We start from the raw sequence: 13,002 nt of genomic DNA, 5'->3' as shown, positions 1-13,002 counted from the left end.
TTCTGTCTTTAACAAAAAAAGATATTGTTTTCTGCTAGATAATTCTGCAACTGATTTCACAGTTATGCTCTAAATGAATCACAATCAAGTCCTGATGAGTATATAACAGAAGTTTTAAAACACTTTTCCTCACCTGCCAAAAAAGCTTCAGAATTACAGTAGATGTTTCATTTTGTCAGTCTTGATTACATGACATGCCTCTTCAAGCCAGTCATTCCTATAAGCTGCAATTGAAGTGATTTTAAAATGCTTTCCAGTTATTTTGTACATTAGGTCAGAATTTCTGTCTCAAATTCTGTAAGGACAATCATAACAGAAAGGATGGAGAGAGACTTCCAGTAATGAAAGAGTACTGGTTTCTTTTGCAAGTCAAAGTAGAATACTACTATCTTGCACCTGCTGAAGTTTACATTGCATTCACTGGATAAAAATAAGGAATTGGTTGCCAGTTATTTGTCTTAAATATCCTGAAACCGTATCATAGCAAAACCAGTCAGTGACTGCATTCAGTGATACATTTTGATTCTCCAATACCTGGCTTCACTTTTAAATCTAGTAATCAAAATTAATTTTAATTGTATTCAGATGCTTTCTCAGATGAAAATGGGACTTTTTCAGAAAATATCAACTATTATCACAGGTAGTGAACTTTGTTCTGCCAGCCTCCCACCCCCTGTATAACCCACTGGATACCCGAGGGCTGTGTTTTGGCTGGAAGCCAGCGGGGCAGGCACGGTCTTATGGACCATGAGACAGGTTAACTGGTCCATATGAAGAAACCTGAACAGAGGGTGCATCAGATGGGGTCAGGCCCCTCTCCCAGGCAGCCAGCAACAGGACACGAGGACATGAACTGCCATGGGAGGGTTAGGTTGGAGGAATTTCTCCACAGAAGAGGTGATTAGATAATGGACTGGACTGCCAAGGCATTGCAAAATGTGGAATGTGTAAAATTTTCTCAAGAAAGGACATTCTTTGATGTTTCATCTTTGAATATGTTCAAACTTAATCAACAAGGAGGAGATTTAGTCTGCAAAACATAGCAGCTAGCAAGCAAACTCTAAGTGATGTCCAGCTGTCAGAAAAACAACTTGTTGGTAGAACTGCCTTGTTATGGTTTAGGGCCTGACAGGCTGTGATGATCTCAGATGTAGAGGGAGGTTAACAAAGCTTGGGGAGGAGGATGCCTACTGATAGTGGACACAAAGAAGGCAGAATTTACAAGACACAAGGACACCTGGCAGAACTCCCAATGTTAAGAAGAAATTAATAAAGCCAAGTCAGCAGTTGTGCTGCAATCAGCTCCGGGTGGGTAAGAGGTAATTGTGGCAGGGGGAGGCTGGGACCACTGACTCACTGACCACCAACCTGGGAAACCCACAGTGCCAGGAGAGAGGTGAGCATGAGGGCTGATTAGCGGGACAGGCCAGAGAACCATTAACCAATAGTACTGATTAATAAGAGAGCTATGTCACTTGTACCCAATGGCCACTAATTCTTTTGTTTGCTAAAATCTGTAATTAGTAAAAAGTGTTAATAGTTGGTGTGCTCGATTAATGGAATACCACTGAGCACCCAAGCTTATGCAGCCCTGAAATAAAATAGTATCTCCCTCGAGAGTATTATATATTGGTCACGGATGCGATTTTTGTGGACGACACGGTGGTGGAGTCACGGTCCTTGGAGGCGTTTAAGGAAAGACGGAACGTGACACGGTGGTGTTGTGTCATGGACTGGACTGGATGGTGGCAGAGGTTTGTCCAGCCGGCCCAGGGCAGTGACTGAAGCTCCAGGGCAGTGACTGCAGCCCCGGGCCCGGCTGAGGGCTCCCCGCGCTCCCCTCACGGCCCCGCTCCGCTCCCGCGCCCCTCACGCGCCCGCCCCGCCCCGTCCCGTCCCCCGCGCGCCGACGTGCGCATGCGCGGCGCGGGCGCGGCGCTGGCCCCTCCCGCCGGGCCGGGCCGGGCCGGGCCGGGCCGGGGGCGCTGACGGGAGCGGAGCGGCCGCGCCCGGGCAGGAGCCGCCGCCGGCGGGAGCGCAGCCGAGCCGGGCGGGCCGCGCCATGCGGCTGTGCGGGGCGCTGCTCAAGAGCCCCATCCCCAAGCAGATCGAGTACTACTCGCGCTTTTCCCCCTCGCCCCTCTCCATCAAGCAGTTCCTCGACTTCGGTGAGTGCCGGGGCCGCGGCGTGAGGGGATGGGGGGTCGCGGCGGCTCTCCCGGGGAGCGGCGGCGGGCAGGCCCCGCTCCTGGGCCGCGGCTCCTCGGGCCGCACCGGGGGGCGGCCGGGCCCGGCCCCGCAGGCCCCGCACTGACTCCCCGGGCCCGGCGCGGTGTCGGGGGCCGGGGCCGCACAGGGCGCTGCCCGCCTCGCCGAGGGGCCGCAGAGGCGGCTTGCCCCGCTGCTCGCCTTATCCCCGACACGGATGGGGATGGGGATCGAAATGAGGGTGCCTGACCTGACGGTTTGTGAGCTTAGCGAGCGAAGGAGAGAGCAAGTTAATGGTCTTGAGCGTGAAAATTTAAATCTGCCATGCAAAGATCGGCTTACTTAAAGCTTGCTTAAGGCGTGAACTCTTAACTGCACTTGTGTTGGAGATCTGTCTGTATAAAATACAGGAGCACTTCAGGAGGTGTTGTGATGATAAATAATATTTTTCTTTTCAGAAGCCCTGGAATGAAATCCAGGAATGGCTTGTGTTGCTGTTAAAAACAATGCTTCCGTCTAGATAATGATAAACCCGTATCTTTATCGCCGGTTGTTTGACTTTAGATGTCTGACATGAGAGTTTTTGAGATTTTATTGTCATATAAATATTGCTGGTGGTGTGAATGTAAAGGCCGTGTGTAACATCATGAAGTTTAACAGAGTGTTCCTTCATTCCACTCTTACAGTAACGGTACAAAAGGACAAAAATGAGCCAGTGTTCAGCCAGAAAGTGATTAAAAGTGAATACAATTGCACAATTATGGCAATGGTATTAGTCAAAGAATGCTGTAAGTACAGAAATCCAGTAATGGGCTTGATATATCGTCTCAGTGGAACAGGATTTTGTACCACTTAAAAACAAACAAAACTCCTTGTCTCCGCTCAAAGGAGAAACTGACTAGAAGCTGTGCTTTCTCTGGTCTCCACTCACCTGAGTTTGTTACCTGTTCCCACCCCTTTATGTGCTGCTGGGCTTCTTCTCTGGCATTGGTGCTTCTTATGCTGTGCCTTTCTGTACTGGCAAGAGCAATGGCTAAAACTTTAGAATATCTTTATTTTAGCCCTGGCTCTAAACAAAATGTGTTGCCTTTGCCTATGTGAAAGTTGGGTTTGTAAATTGTTGCTGGGGAAGTATTGGTGTTTGTGAGCCTTTTAAATTGTGACTAAAGAGGTGTAAAGATTTCAGGATTTGCTTTAATGCCTTGGCTGTTCAGACAAAACTTTATTTTTTGGTAAGGATTTTTCTACAGTTCTTTGTTGTCCTGCATTACTGTTTGCCTTTGGACATCTCTTCTTGGCAGCCTTTTCATAAGGCTGCATTTGTTTTAACATTTTGGTGCCTCTATTACTTTATGCTTTAGTAGTTCTCCAGAAGAAGTAGTTTTATTTTACGATTTTAAGCCTGGCTTATGTTACTGGAAATGACCAGAGTGAGAACAGGACGTTGCAGCCTGGGCAGCCGTACTCTTTAGAGGTTCTCCAGTTGTCACTGGATGTGCCATTGGAATCCTCTCTGTGTGTGGCTGTGTATTTTAGGGCCTTCATGTCTTAGGACTGACGGGAAGCTATCTAGTCATTGACATTTAAAACCTCTGAAGAAAAAAAAGTCTATGGTTTAGTCTTGGAAGGTCACCAGGAGTTTCTAAAATTAGTAGGTTTATGTTGTATCAACCTTGCTAACTAAACCTATCACCTTGATCTTAATAAGTTTATGGGCCACTTAACATCTCCACTTACTTACTCTTTAGTGCCTGTATTTATTTGGGAAAACTCAAGTAGGAAAATCACAGCAGTTTAAGCAAACAGATTAAACCCAATGTAGTTACTAATCTTAAGTGATCCTAAATGTTTACAGCTTTAGGTAGTTTCAAGTTCAGCTGAAGTCTTCATAGGCCTAGAGGAAAAATTGACATCAAAATGTAAGTGATAGGGCAAAAGTTTTCCCAGTTGAGGTGTGGAAGGCCTGGGCAATATGCACCATGTCAGGGAACTGTGTTACTGATATGTCACTTAGCCAGACTCAGATGTAAGTGGTGGTGCTGCAGACACAGGTGTTCAAGAGAGCAAATATGTGAAGCATAAGGAGCACGATACTCAAGGTGCAGTTCAGTTGTGTTTGTTCATTTGTAAGAATGTTTGATGGGAAGAGGACACTGTTTTGTGGTCAGCTTAAAGAGGCTATTTAGTGTCTCACTTCAAGAGAAATGGACTTTTTAACTGAGCTATGTGAATGTAGTGCTTGTTTTACAAAAATGTGATTGAATTTTCAACAAATGTTGAAGAAGAGTAAGCCCAGAGGAAATGTGTGAATAACCCTCTCATGGCTGTCTGATTTTGTTGTCTGATGTACATTTCTCATATGGAGTTTGCACTCATTGTGATTTGGATTTATGTGAAGAAAGTTTTTCAATTTAATTTCTGACAATAGTGAAAACTACAATGTGTTCCTTATGTCCTTTTTATATTGGCTTAGACTAAGTTGACTTACAAATTTGTAAAATTCTTGTGAGCCAGGGAAGAGAAACTTTGTTTTCTTCTGAGCTGAAGAGTCTCTTCAAACATAGTTGGTGGCAATGAATATTGAAGTACAGCTTGGGCTTTTTTAAATTACTGTCTATCAATGTGGGTTGTATGGAACACAGTAGTTATGTGCATAGTGAGGGTGTGGAATCTCTATTCCTTTCCAGTGATATAAATTATTGACATTTATTTTAAAACTTTCTCTGCTTAATTCAGCTATTTAAACCACTCTAAGAGACAGTTTGTTTAAATTAGCTGCTAGTACTAAAAGCCTGTGAAGCAAACCAGAGGGCAGCAGTTAAAGCAGTGACACTGGTTTGGTTTTTGTAGCTGAGTCCTGTTTGTGCCCATGTTCTGTTGAGCTTGCAGCTGTCTTTGTAGCTGCCGTGAGTGTGTCAGAGGTTACTGTGCCGTCAGCTTGGGACCTCTGTGTCAGAAAGTCTGAGCAGCCACACTCTGCAGCTTTTTCTTTCTTTCTGTGTGCACTTTCTGTTTGCACACTCCTGAGTTCAGGCAGTTTCTTTTGTTAGGAAGTGCATTTCCCAACGTTCTTGTGCAATCTCGTTCCTTTGCAAAAGACTGACCTTCTGTAAGTGAGTTTCAATATAAACAAATTTTGACCTTGCTAATGCTCACTCCAGGTTTATCCAGGCCTCCATCATTTTTCTGCTCTGGAAAAAAAAATACAAAATCTACCAATTGGATTGAGCTATGTACTTCCAAATTTCAGTAGTTCCTTTGGAAGTTGTTTTGGTAGATTTCCAAATGCAGGCATACCTTAATGACCCAGACTAAATTAATTACTAAAACATCTTTTCTGAAATGAACTTATAAGTAGAGATATCATCTAACATTCAGCTCCATGGATCTTTTTACATATTGGGGGCTGGACTGTTTGAGAAAAAAAAAATGCACATTCTGGAGTTTCATATTGATGGAGCATCTCAATTCAGTCTTGCTTCAGCATGTAAGGTGGGCCTTAGACAATGGCAGGTTAATCCAAAATACCCAATACTTAATCAGCAACCACACAGATGAGTAACCCATTGGTCAGTCCCGTGCCTGGGGAAGTAATAACCTGTCTGTCTGAGGAAAGCAGAGTTGCTTTTCTGGGAGCGTCTTGGCATTTAAAAAAGACAGCGAGAGACGTGAGGTGCTGGCGCCCGCCCTGCAGCCTGTCCTTGGCCTGGGAGAGCTGCACGAGTGCTGAACCCTGCCCCAGCTGGCAGCTCCACACTGCTGCCTGCTTACATCAGGGGGCCTCCATTTTCAGTGAAGGTACTGACAAATGTGTTGTCAAATGAATGGTTATATTGCAAAGGTTACATATAATTAGGCATAAATGGAGAGATGAATGAAGTATAAATGGTGTAATCCTTTGATCATGCATGAAGGAGTCATTTGAAGCTGTTGTGAACGTGTGTGCTTGGAGACTGTACTCATGTAATCCTCTCATTGCTGCTGCTCAGCTGACCAAGTGTGTGAGACCTGAGTCTGAGGTGTGTTTTGTTAGAAACACGAGTCATCTGCTTTTGGGACTTGTTTACTGCTGAAGCTGTCTTGGCCAGTTGTACCCAGCTGTATTTTAGCCCTTTTTGTTTCATGTTTCAAATGAAATGCTTTGGATGAATTGTGTACCTAAGGGGTTAAAGTTGTTTTTTTTTGTTAGCTCTTTGAACATATATTAGTGTTCATGTACCACAGAGTTACTAATGAGTTTGTATGAAAAAAAACATGCTCGTGCTGGAGACAGAAGATAGTGAATCACAGTGATTCCTTGTTTGTGGAATGTCACTTTGGAGATCCCGATTTTGTAGGTTATAATCAAAATATTTGTGGTGACTACTGCAGTTAGTGGCACTGAAAAATATCATAAAGGTTGTAATTTAGTAATTTTACTGTACTGAGAACAGCTGAGCATGCAGCAGATAATCACAGTGAGTGCATGGAACTGTTGTGCCCTGGGGCATATCTGGAGGAAAACATCATCAATAGATCCTTCTCATTTTTTAAATACAATTTTTGGTATGAAATTGTTTCATTTATGTGATACCTATTAAACTTACCTGTCTTGGGAAAAACATGTGGACCTCTTCCAAAATGATATAAAGAGCAAACCAGGTATCAGCATTGCTGTTGGCTGCTGCCATTTGTACCAGCAATATTAGATTGGGGTTTTACAAGATGTTTATGCTTCGTGTTGCCTTCTTGGTAGAGGCACAGATCTGAGCTGAAAGCCTGTCCCTGGAGATACAATTTGAACAACAACATGTGGGGGTAGGAAAGTAAGAGATCAAAACCGGCCTTGTCGCCAAATATAATTATTAATCTTATGAAAAACGGCTTTTGGAAGATTTTTCTACACAAAAAGATATTGGAAGATTTTTATCGGTTTGGGTTTTTTTAATAGAACATTAGTGGAGAGATTGTGCATTTATCTATGGCGCTTGCAAAGTTTAGGGCTAAAAGATATTAAATAATTACCTGCTATTTAATGGTTGTGTCTGTGGTTTTTCTGCTGCTCTCTGTGCATTGTCCTTAAAACGTTAGACTTGATTTAAATGCATCTTCAAAACAAAAATATCCTCTTAGCACAAATGTTGACCACTGAGTGGGATCAGGAAGATGAATGTCACTCAGACACTACTGTCTCTTATTTTCATTATTTTCATCTGACTGGCTTCACTTCCATCCAGCAGTTGCTTTTTTTTTTTTTTTTTTTTTTTGTAGGTTGGGATCCTTTGATGCCTGGAATATTTTCACTGGGTGGTATATGTAGATTGTGGTGGAGGTATCTTTCTTGATTTTGTAAAGATAAATATATTAAATGAGCTATTTTAAGCCTTGTGAAAATACCATGGAATTAACTTTTGTTGCTTTTCCAGAATTTTCAGTATTGTTCTTCAAATATGTCTTTTAGAGCTTTAAATAGAATCCCTCTAGGAGTTTTGTGGAACATTGGAATAAAATTGTTTTACTGCTGTTTAGTTTTTACCTTGAAAGGCGACCAGTGACAGCTGGATGGGCAAGCTGGATTGTCTGCCTGCTTTTGTTCTTGAATTCTTTTGCAGTTACCAGTTTTCCATGTTCAGTCCTTCATTCCCTAGATGTGGACATGAAAAAAGTTTGCATTTCAGAACATTAAAAAGAGTTTTCTTTGAATGGGCTGCAGCACAGCAAGTAAACTGGAAGCCTTTTTGGTGCAACTGTTATTTATAACCTGTTCCTGTTTACAACTGCCAGTTGCTGGCAGGCAGTGATGTTCCAATACTATATATAATATTGAAGGGTTTTATAAGGCCTAAGATTGATTGTTTTGAAGGTCTGGAAGAGTCATTGTGGTTAGGTAACTTTGTTCAGCAGTCACTATTGAACTGTGATATGGTAGAGATATTTGTGTGGGAGTGCTGTGTAGTCCTGGATTGGGATGCATTTCATTTACAGAATTATCTGTATCAGTCACTTTTACAGGCTGTTTATTCAATAAAGGAATACTCAATTTCTGTTAGTAATTGAGACTTCATGTATTCTGAATTCAGTATTTTAGTATAGTTATAGTACAAAGTCCATAAATTGCTGTAGATGATCAAACTGGATCACCAAGTTTTGGGGTTTTTTTTCCTTTCTCATAAAGCCTAAGCATTGAAAATTCTGCCTTCAGTAGGTGGTTTGGCTGGCCTTGCCTGTAAGCAAAGGCTAGTAGTCTACAAGTGAGCATCCTTCAGCTGATGGAATTGCTTGATCTTTGTTTCCCAAAACAGCAGAAAATGTCTCAATCTGTGTTCTGTTTGTCTGTGGAGTGATCAGAGGAGCTGTGCAGTCCCCTGCCTTGGGATGCTGGGGAGGGAATGATCCTTCCCTGCACACGGACATGTCTGCATGCTTGAGCTTGTTTTGGATTCCCTGAAGATGGTGTGGTGTGTAAGCACACAGCTGAATGTCTTGGGTGAAAGAGAGGGGACAAGAGGACATCCCCATCTGCATGAAGCAATAAACAATGCCAGTGGGTTTGTTTATTTCTTTTTAGCAAGTAGCAGAAGCAATGGAGAATGGTGCTTGACAGAAATTGAGGGCTTGGGAAACTTCTTTCTAGAGGAACAAAAAGATAGGATTTGTAGCTCTTGAAGATCTAAGAATGTTTGGGACATGTTTTTCTTCTAGCTGGTAGAAACTGTTGAAATGCCTTCTTTAGAACAGATTTAAACTAATAAGGAGGTGCTTGAAAATCTGAAATTAAATTTTGAATAAAATGAACATGAATTTGGTAGCATTCCTTCTCCAGAATGAAGAACTGACAGCCAGTGATTTAAAAATAGTGTAACTTCTACACGCCAAGAAAACAGGCTGATAGGGTCTCTCCTGAGAAAAAAGGAGGAGTATAAGATGATCTGTCAGTTTGAGAAAGAGCAATTCTGGTGCAGACAAAAGAAAATAAAGCAGTAGAGCAGTGTTATGATTTCCAGAAATACTGTTGATTAAAAAACATATGAAAGCTGGAAGCAAGGACATCTGCTTTGGATTGCAGTACAAATAACAGTCAAGGTGAAAAGTCATGGGCTAGAAAAGCAGATAAAAAGATGCTGAGGTGATTTATAGTAATTGAGGAGAATGCTGAAAGTAAGTACATAATGATAAAGACTGTTGAATTCATCTTTGCGCTGGTCTTCAGAGAAAGATCGATTATATCCAGAAACATAGGGGAAATCACAACTCCCCTGACCTAAATTTTAGGTAAGCTGAAATATAGACATATTTCCTCTAGATCCTCTTGGTTTAGTGGGTTCCAGTGTCAGTAAATCAGGTCTGTGTGTTGTGAGTAGCTGAACACTTTCCTCTGCAATTGTGTGTGGCCTGGTGCAGCACAGCTGGTGCTCATGGGCTCCATGGAAATAACCAATGGTGATGGCCCCAGGGTTTGGGGAGTGGGAAAACACACTGCTTGTCTTTCAGAGAAAAGGAAGAGGAGGACATTAGAGTCAAATCAGGTTGACTGAAGTAGCTGGAAAAGAGATGGGGCTAATAATGAAGTAATACATAGATAAGCACCAAGAGATGATAAGAGACAGTAGATTGTGTTGGCCTGGTCTAATTTGGTGTATGCTAAGGCTGTAGCAATAGGTGCTGTACCTCTTTTTTTATGATGTTTGGCACAGCCCCATGTGACATTCTTAATTAAAAACAAGCAAACAAAGCTCAATGTACAAAATAATGGAGTAACTTCAAGGTAAGGTTGTTGTATCAGATGTTCAGTGTTATGGTGGGTTGGCCTCATCCAGAAGCTGAGCACCCACCCAGGTGCTTGCTGCCCTCCTTCCACCCCCCCACTGGCATGGTGAGAGAAATGGGAGGGCAAAAATGAGAAAACTTATGGGCTGAGAACAATAGAGTTTAAGAAGTAAAGCAAAGAGGAAGAGAAACAAGCGATGCACAGGCAGTCACTCAGCACCCCCAGAAGCAGAGCTGTGCCCAGCCAGTCACTGTGTGATGGACATCCTGGGGAGGAAGACAAGCAGTTTGTTATTGCTGGGCATGGCATTGTGTCATACAGAACATCCCTCGGCCCCGCTCAGCTCGGCTGTCCTGGCCCCGTCCCCATCCAATCCTGATTGCTGGGGCAGGGGCTGAGCCCAGGAGAGAGAGGGGAGCCCTTTGTGTTGTGCAGGTCGTTCAGTCATGGCCCAAAGAGGGCTGAGTCACCGAGGAGTTACAGCTCCGAGGCACAGCCCCCTCTGGGCCCTGGGGGGAAAACTGGCTCCAGCAGCCGGAGCTCACACAGGTGCCGGTGAAGAATAATTCAGAAAGACTCTGCCTTGCACTAGCAGCCACTGATCTTCACAGGATTGTGGTGTGGAGAGTGAATGGTCTCCAGTCCCCCTTAACTCAAATCAACATAATCCATCATAAAATTAGGCATTGATTTAGGAATTATTTTATCTAATTCCACACTTACTATATTAGAAAAGCTTTTCTTGTTGCCAGTTATGTTTAGTATAATGGCCTTTTTAAAAAGCTGCGTTTTTCTCAAAACTGCTGAAATATTTCACAGGCTGCTACTTATCCTTTAAAAATGTTTGGGGTTTTGTGTTTTTCTGGAGTCAGTTAAATGTAATTTTTTCTTTTTGGAAATATTAAGTTGAAACGATGAATTAGAGCACTGAACTGTGACTGTTGAGGTATAGTTCTCCTTTTTCTGATGCTTTGTGTGTTTTAAGAGGCTATTTCATTGGCTCTTGTTTCCTTTCAACCTTTCTATGTAAATTTGACATTGTCTCACTTTTTTTTTTTTTTGTTCCGTTATATTATTTTCTGTTAGTTTGTAATCAATGTAAAAAGAAGCAACACAGTATTATAAATATTTTCACTGGCTTAATTCATTAAAATAGTAGGCTTGTGCAAATTATAATTGGTGTTTTTCAGGATTGGGTTTAAGACTGTGAATAGAGAGAGAGGCAATTTTTTTCTGCTAAAAATAATTTACATTTTAACTGCTACTTGTTTGGTTTAGTCCTTTTTTATGCTTTTCTGAGAGATTTTTATAGACTGCAAAAATACCTTCAAACTCTGATAACTAGCAATGATGTAGAGGAATCCTCTAATCTTTTTTGTAATGTGGCTTGTTAATTATCAAAAGTGTTTTGAAACAAGGTGTTTAACAGTCTAATACATTTCACCTCAGTGAAAGGGAAGCTGAAGCATGTGGTATTGGGAATACTTTTATGTAATTGGTTTTAACTGTGTGAGTCTTTGCTCCTAAATGTTAATTTTATTTATGCCAGGGATTTGGAATAGCTTTTGCTTTGGCAGGTTGTCAGGAACTAGAGGATAAAGCAGGGATTTGTGTTTTTCTGGAATGGTTAGAGAGAATTATGGAAGTTTTTCATAAAGGTTAGGAAGGAAGTTGTCAAAGTTGTGAGAGCTTAGGGGAGATGTTAAAAATTTGGAACATCTAATTATAATCTTCAATGGGAAATAGATCTTTACTTCTTTTTTTGGGGAAAAGGTGATTATAAGACCCAAGAAGCACAACTCAGTCTTTTCTAGTCAGTTTGTTGTAACAGAAGCTGATCAGAGCATCAGAAGGGGAATAAGGTTTCTTTGGCTTGGTACTTTAAGCCTCCATATACATTAAAAGAACAAAAAATTTTTAAATTTAAAATTCTGCGTCTCACCAGAGCAAAACACACAATTTGTTTTGTCCAGGGTGTCCTGTTTGAAGGCACAGAGCCCCTTGGCAGTGGAGGCCGGGGCTGCTGAGCCCTCGGGGCTGCTCTGGCTGCTGTTCCCTGCTCGGGTCTCTGCGGGGCTGGTGGAGCTGCAGAGCCACGTTGTTCTGGTTTGTTTGTCTGTTTGAGAAGCCCCTTGTGCCTGGCTGGGGAAGGAGTCTGGGTTGCACAGGTTGTTCCAAGATCAAGAACCTGATCAGGGCCAGGGTTTCTCCTGAGAACATTTTGGCTCTTTGCCTGTCATTTTCTGTGATAATGGCGAGCCCGAGCTTTGCTGCTGAAATGATTCGCCTGACTTTCAGCCTACTCCCAAACTGCTCAAAGGAAAGACAGCCTTGGGTCTGTATGTCTAAAAATAATACAGCCTGTGGGTGACTGGTTGGGTGCCTCTGCATTAGACTTTATAGATACTTCTGATTACTCTTGGCAAACGCATTAAAATACTCAAAAAGTTATTTTGTTAGAAGTGGGTGGTAGCAGCTAAACATTAGTTTAAGAACAGGGAAGCCTATCTTAAAAATTCAGAAATTTTATTTTAATTTGAGTTGTTCTGTTTAACAGTACACAGTGCTGGTTTACAGCTTTGACAAGTGGTTATCTGATAACCCATTCCTCTTGAGAGGGACAGATGTGTCTTCACTTGGGTCTTTTCTGTGGCAGGAAGGCTGTGGCTGTAGGAGTTAAAGTTAATGATTGCAGAGTATTGTGCATCTGTTAATTCCTCCTGTTGATCTGTTCCTGATCAGCAGTAAGTCAAGCTGCTTTCCAGCGCAGTCAGTTTCATACAGAGCACCATTGCTTGAAAAAGGCTAACTGGAGTTGACAGGTTATATATTGTTGTTATTATTTATTATTAAATTAGTGCATAGCTAATATGATAGCAAATGTAATGATTCACTCCATGTTGAGCTGTCCTGCTGTGCTAAGGACAGCCAGCTGACATTTTTCTTTACCTGCATTTATATGAAAATATGAGCTTTTTCTCGATGCCAGTGGTATTCCTTAACATGGGCATAGTAATTAATACACACAGGACATAAACCAGCTCACT

The 13,002-nt window shown here is 42.2% G+C and overlaps 1 protein-coding gene across 1 annotated transcript in view; it reads left to right on the top strand.

Moving 5' to 3' along the window:
* The first annotated feature begins 2,011 nt into the window (after window positions 1-2,011).
* Window positions 2,012-13,002, top strand: part of PDK3 (pyruvate dehydrogenase kinase 3) — a 60,570-nt gene continuing 49,579 nt past the window's right edge. Inside the window, exon 1 of the mRNA XM_083884905.1 lies at window positions 2,012-2,168. Within this exon, the coding sequence (XP_083741031.1) occupies window positions 2,063-2,168 (106 nt within the window). The 5' untranslated portion in view covers window positions 2,012-2,062. The remainder of the gene's footprint in view (window positions 2,169-13,002) is intronic.

The sequence above is a fragment of the Zosterops lateralis genome (genome assembly GCF_965231275.1).
Source record: "Zosterops lateralis genome assembly, chromosome: 2".
Classification (NCBI taxonomy): Eukaryota; Metazoa; Chordata; class Aves; order Passeriformes; family Zosteropidae; genus Zosterops; species Zosterops lateralis.
The sequence above is the reverse complement of the archived record's forward strand: the minus strand, read 5'-3'. Positions and strand labels throughout refer to the sequence as shown.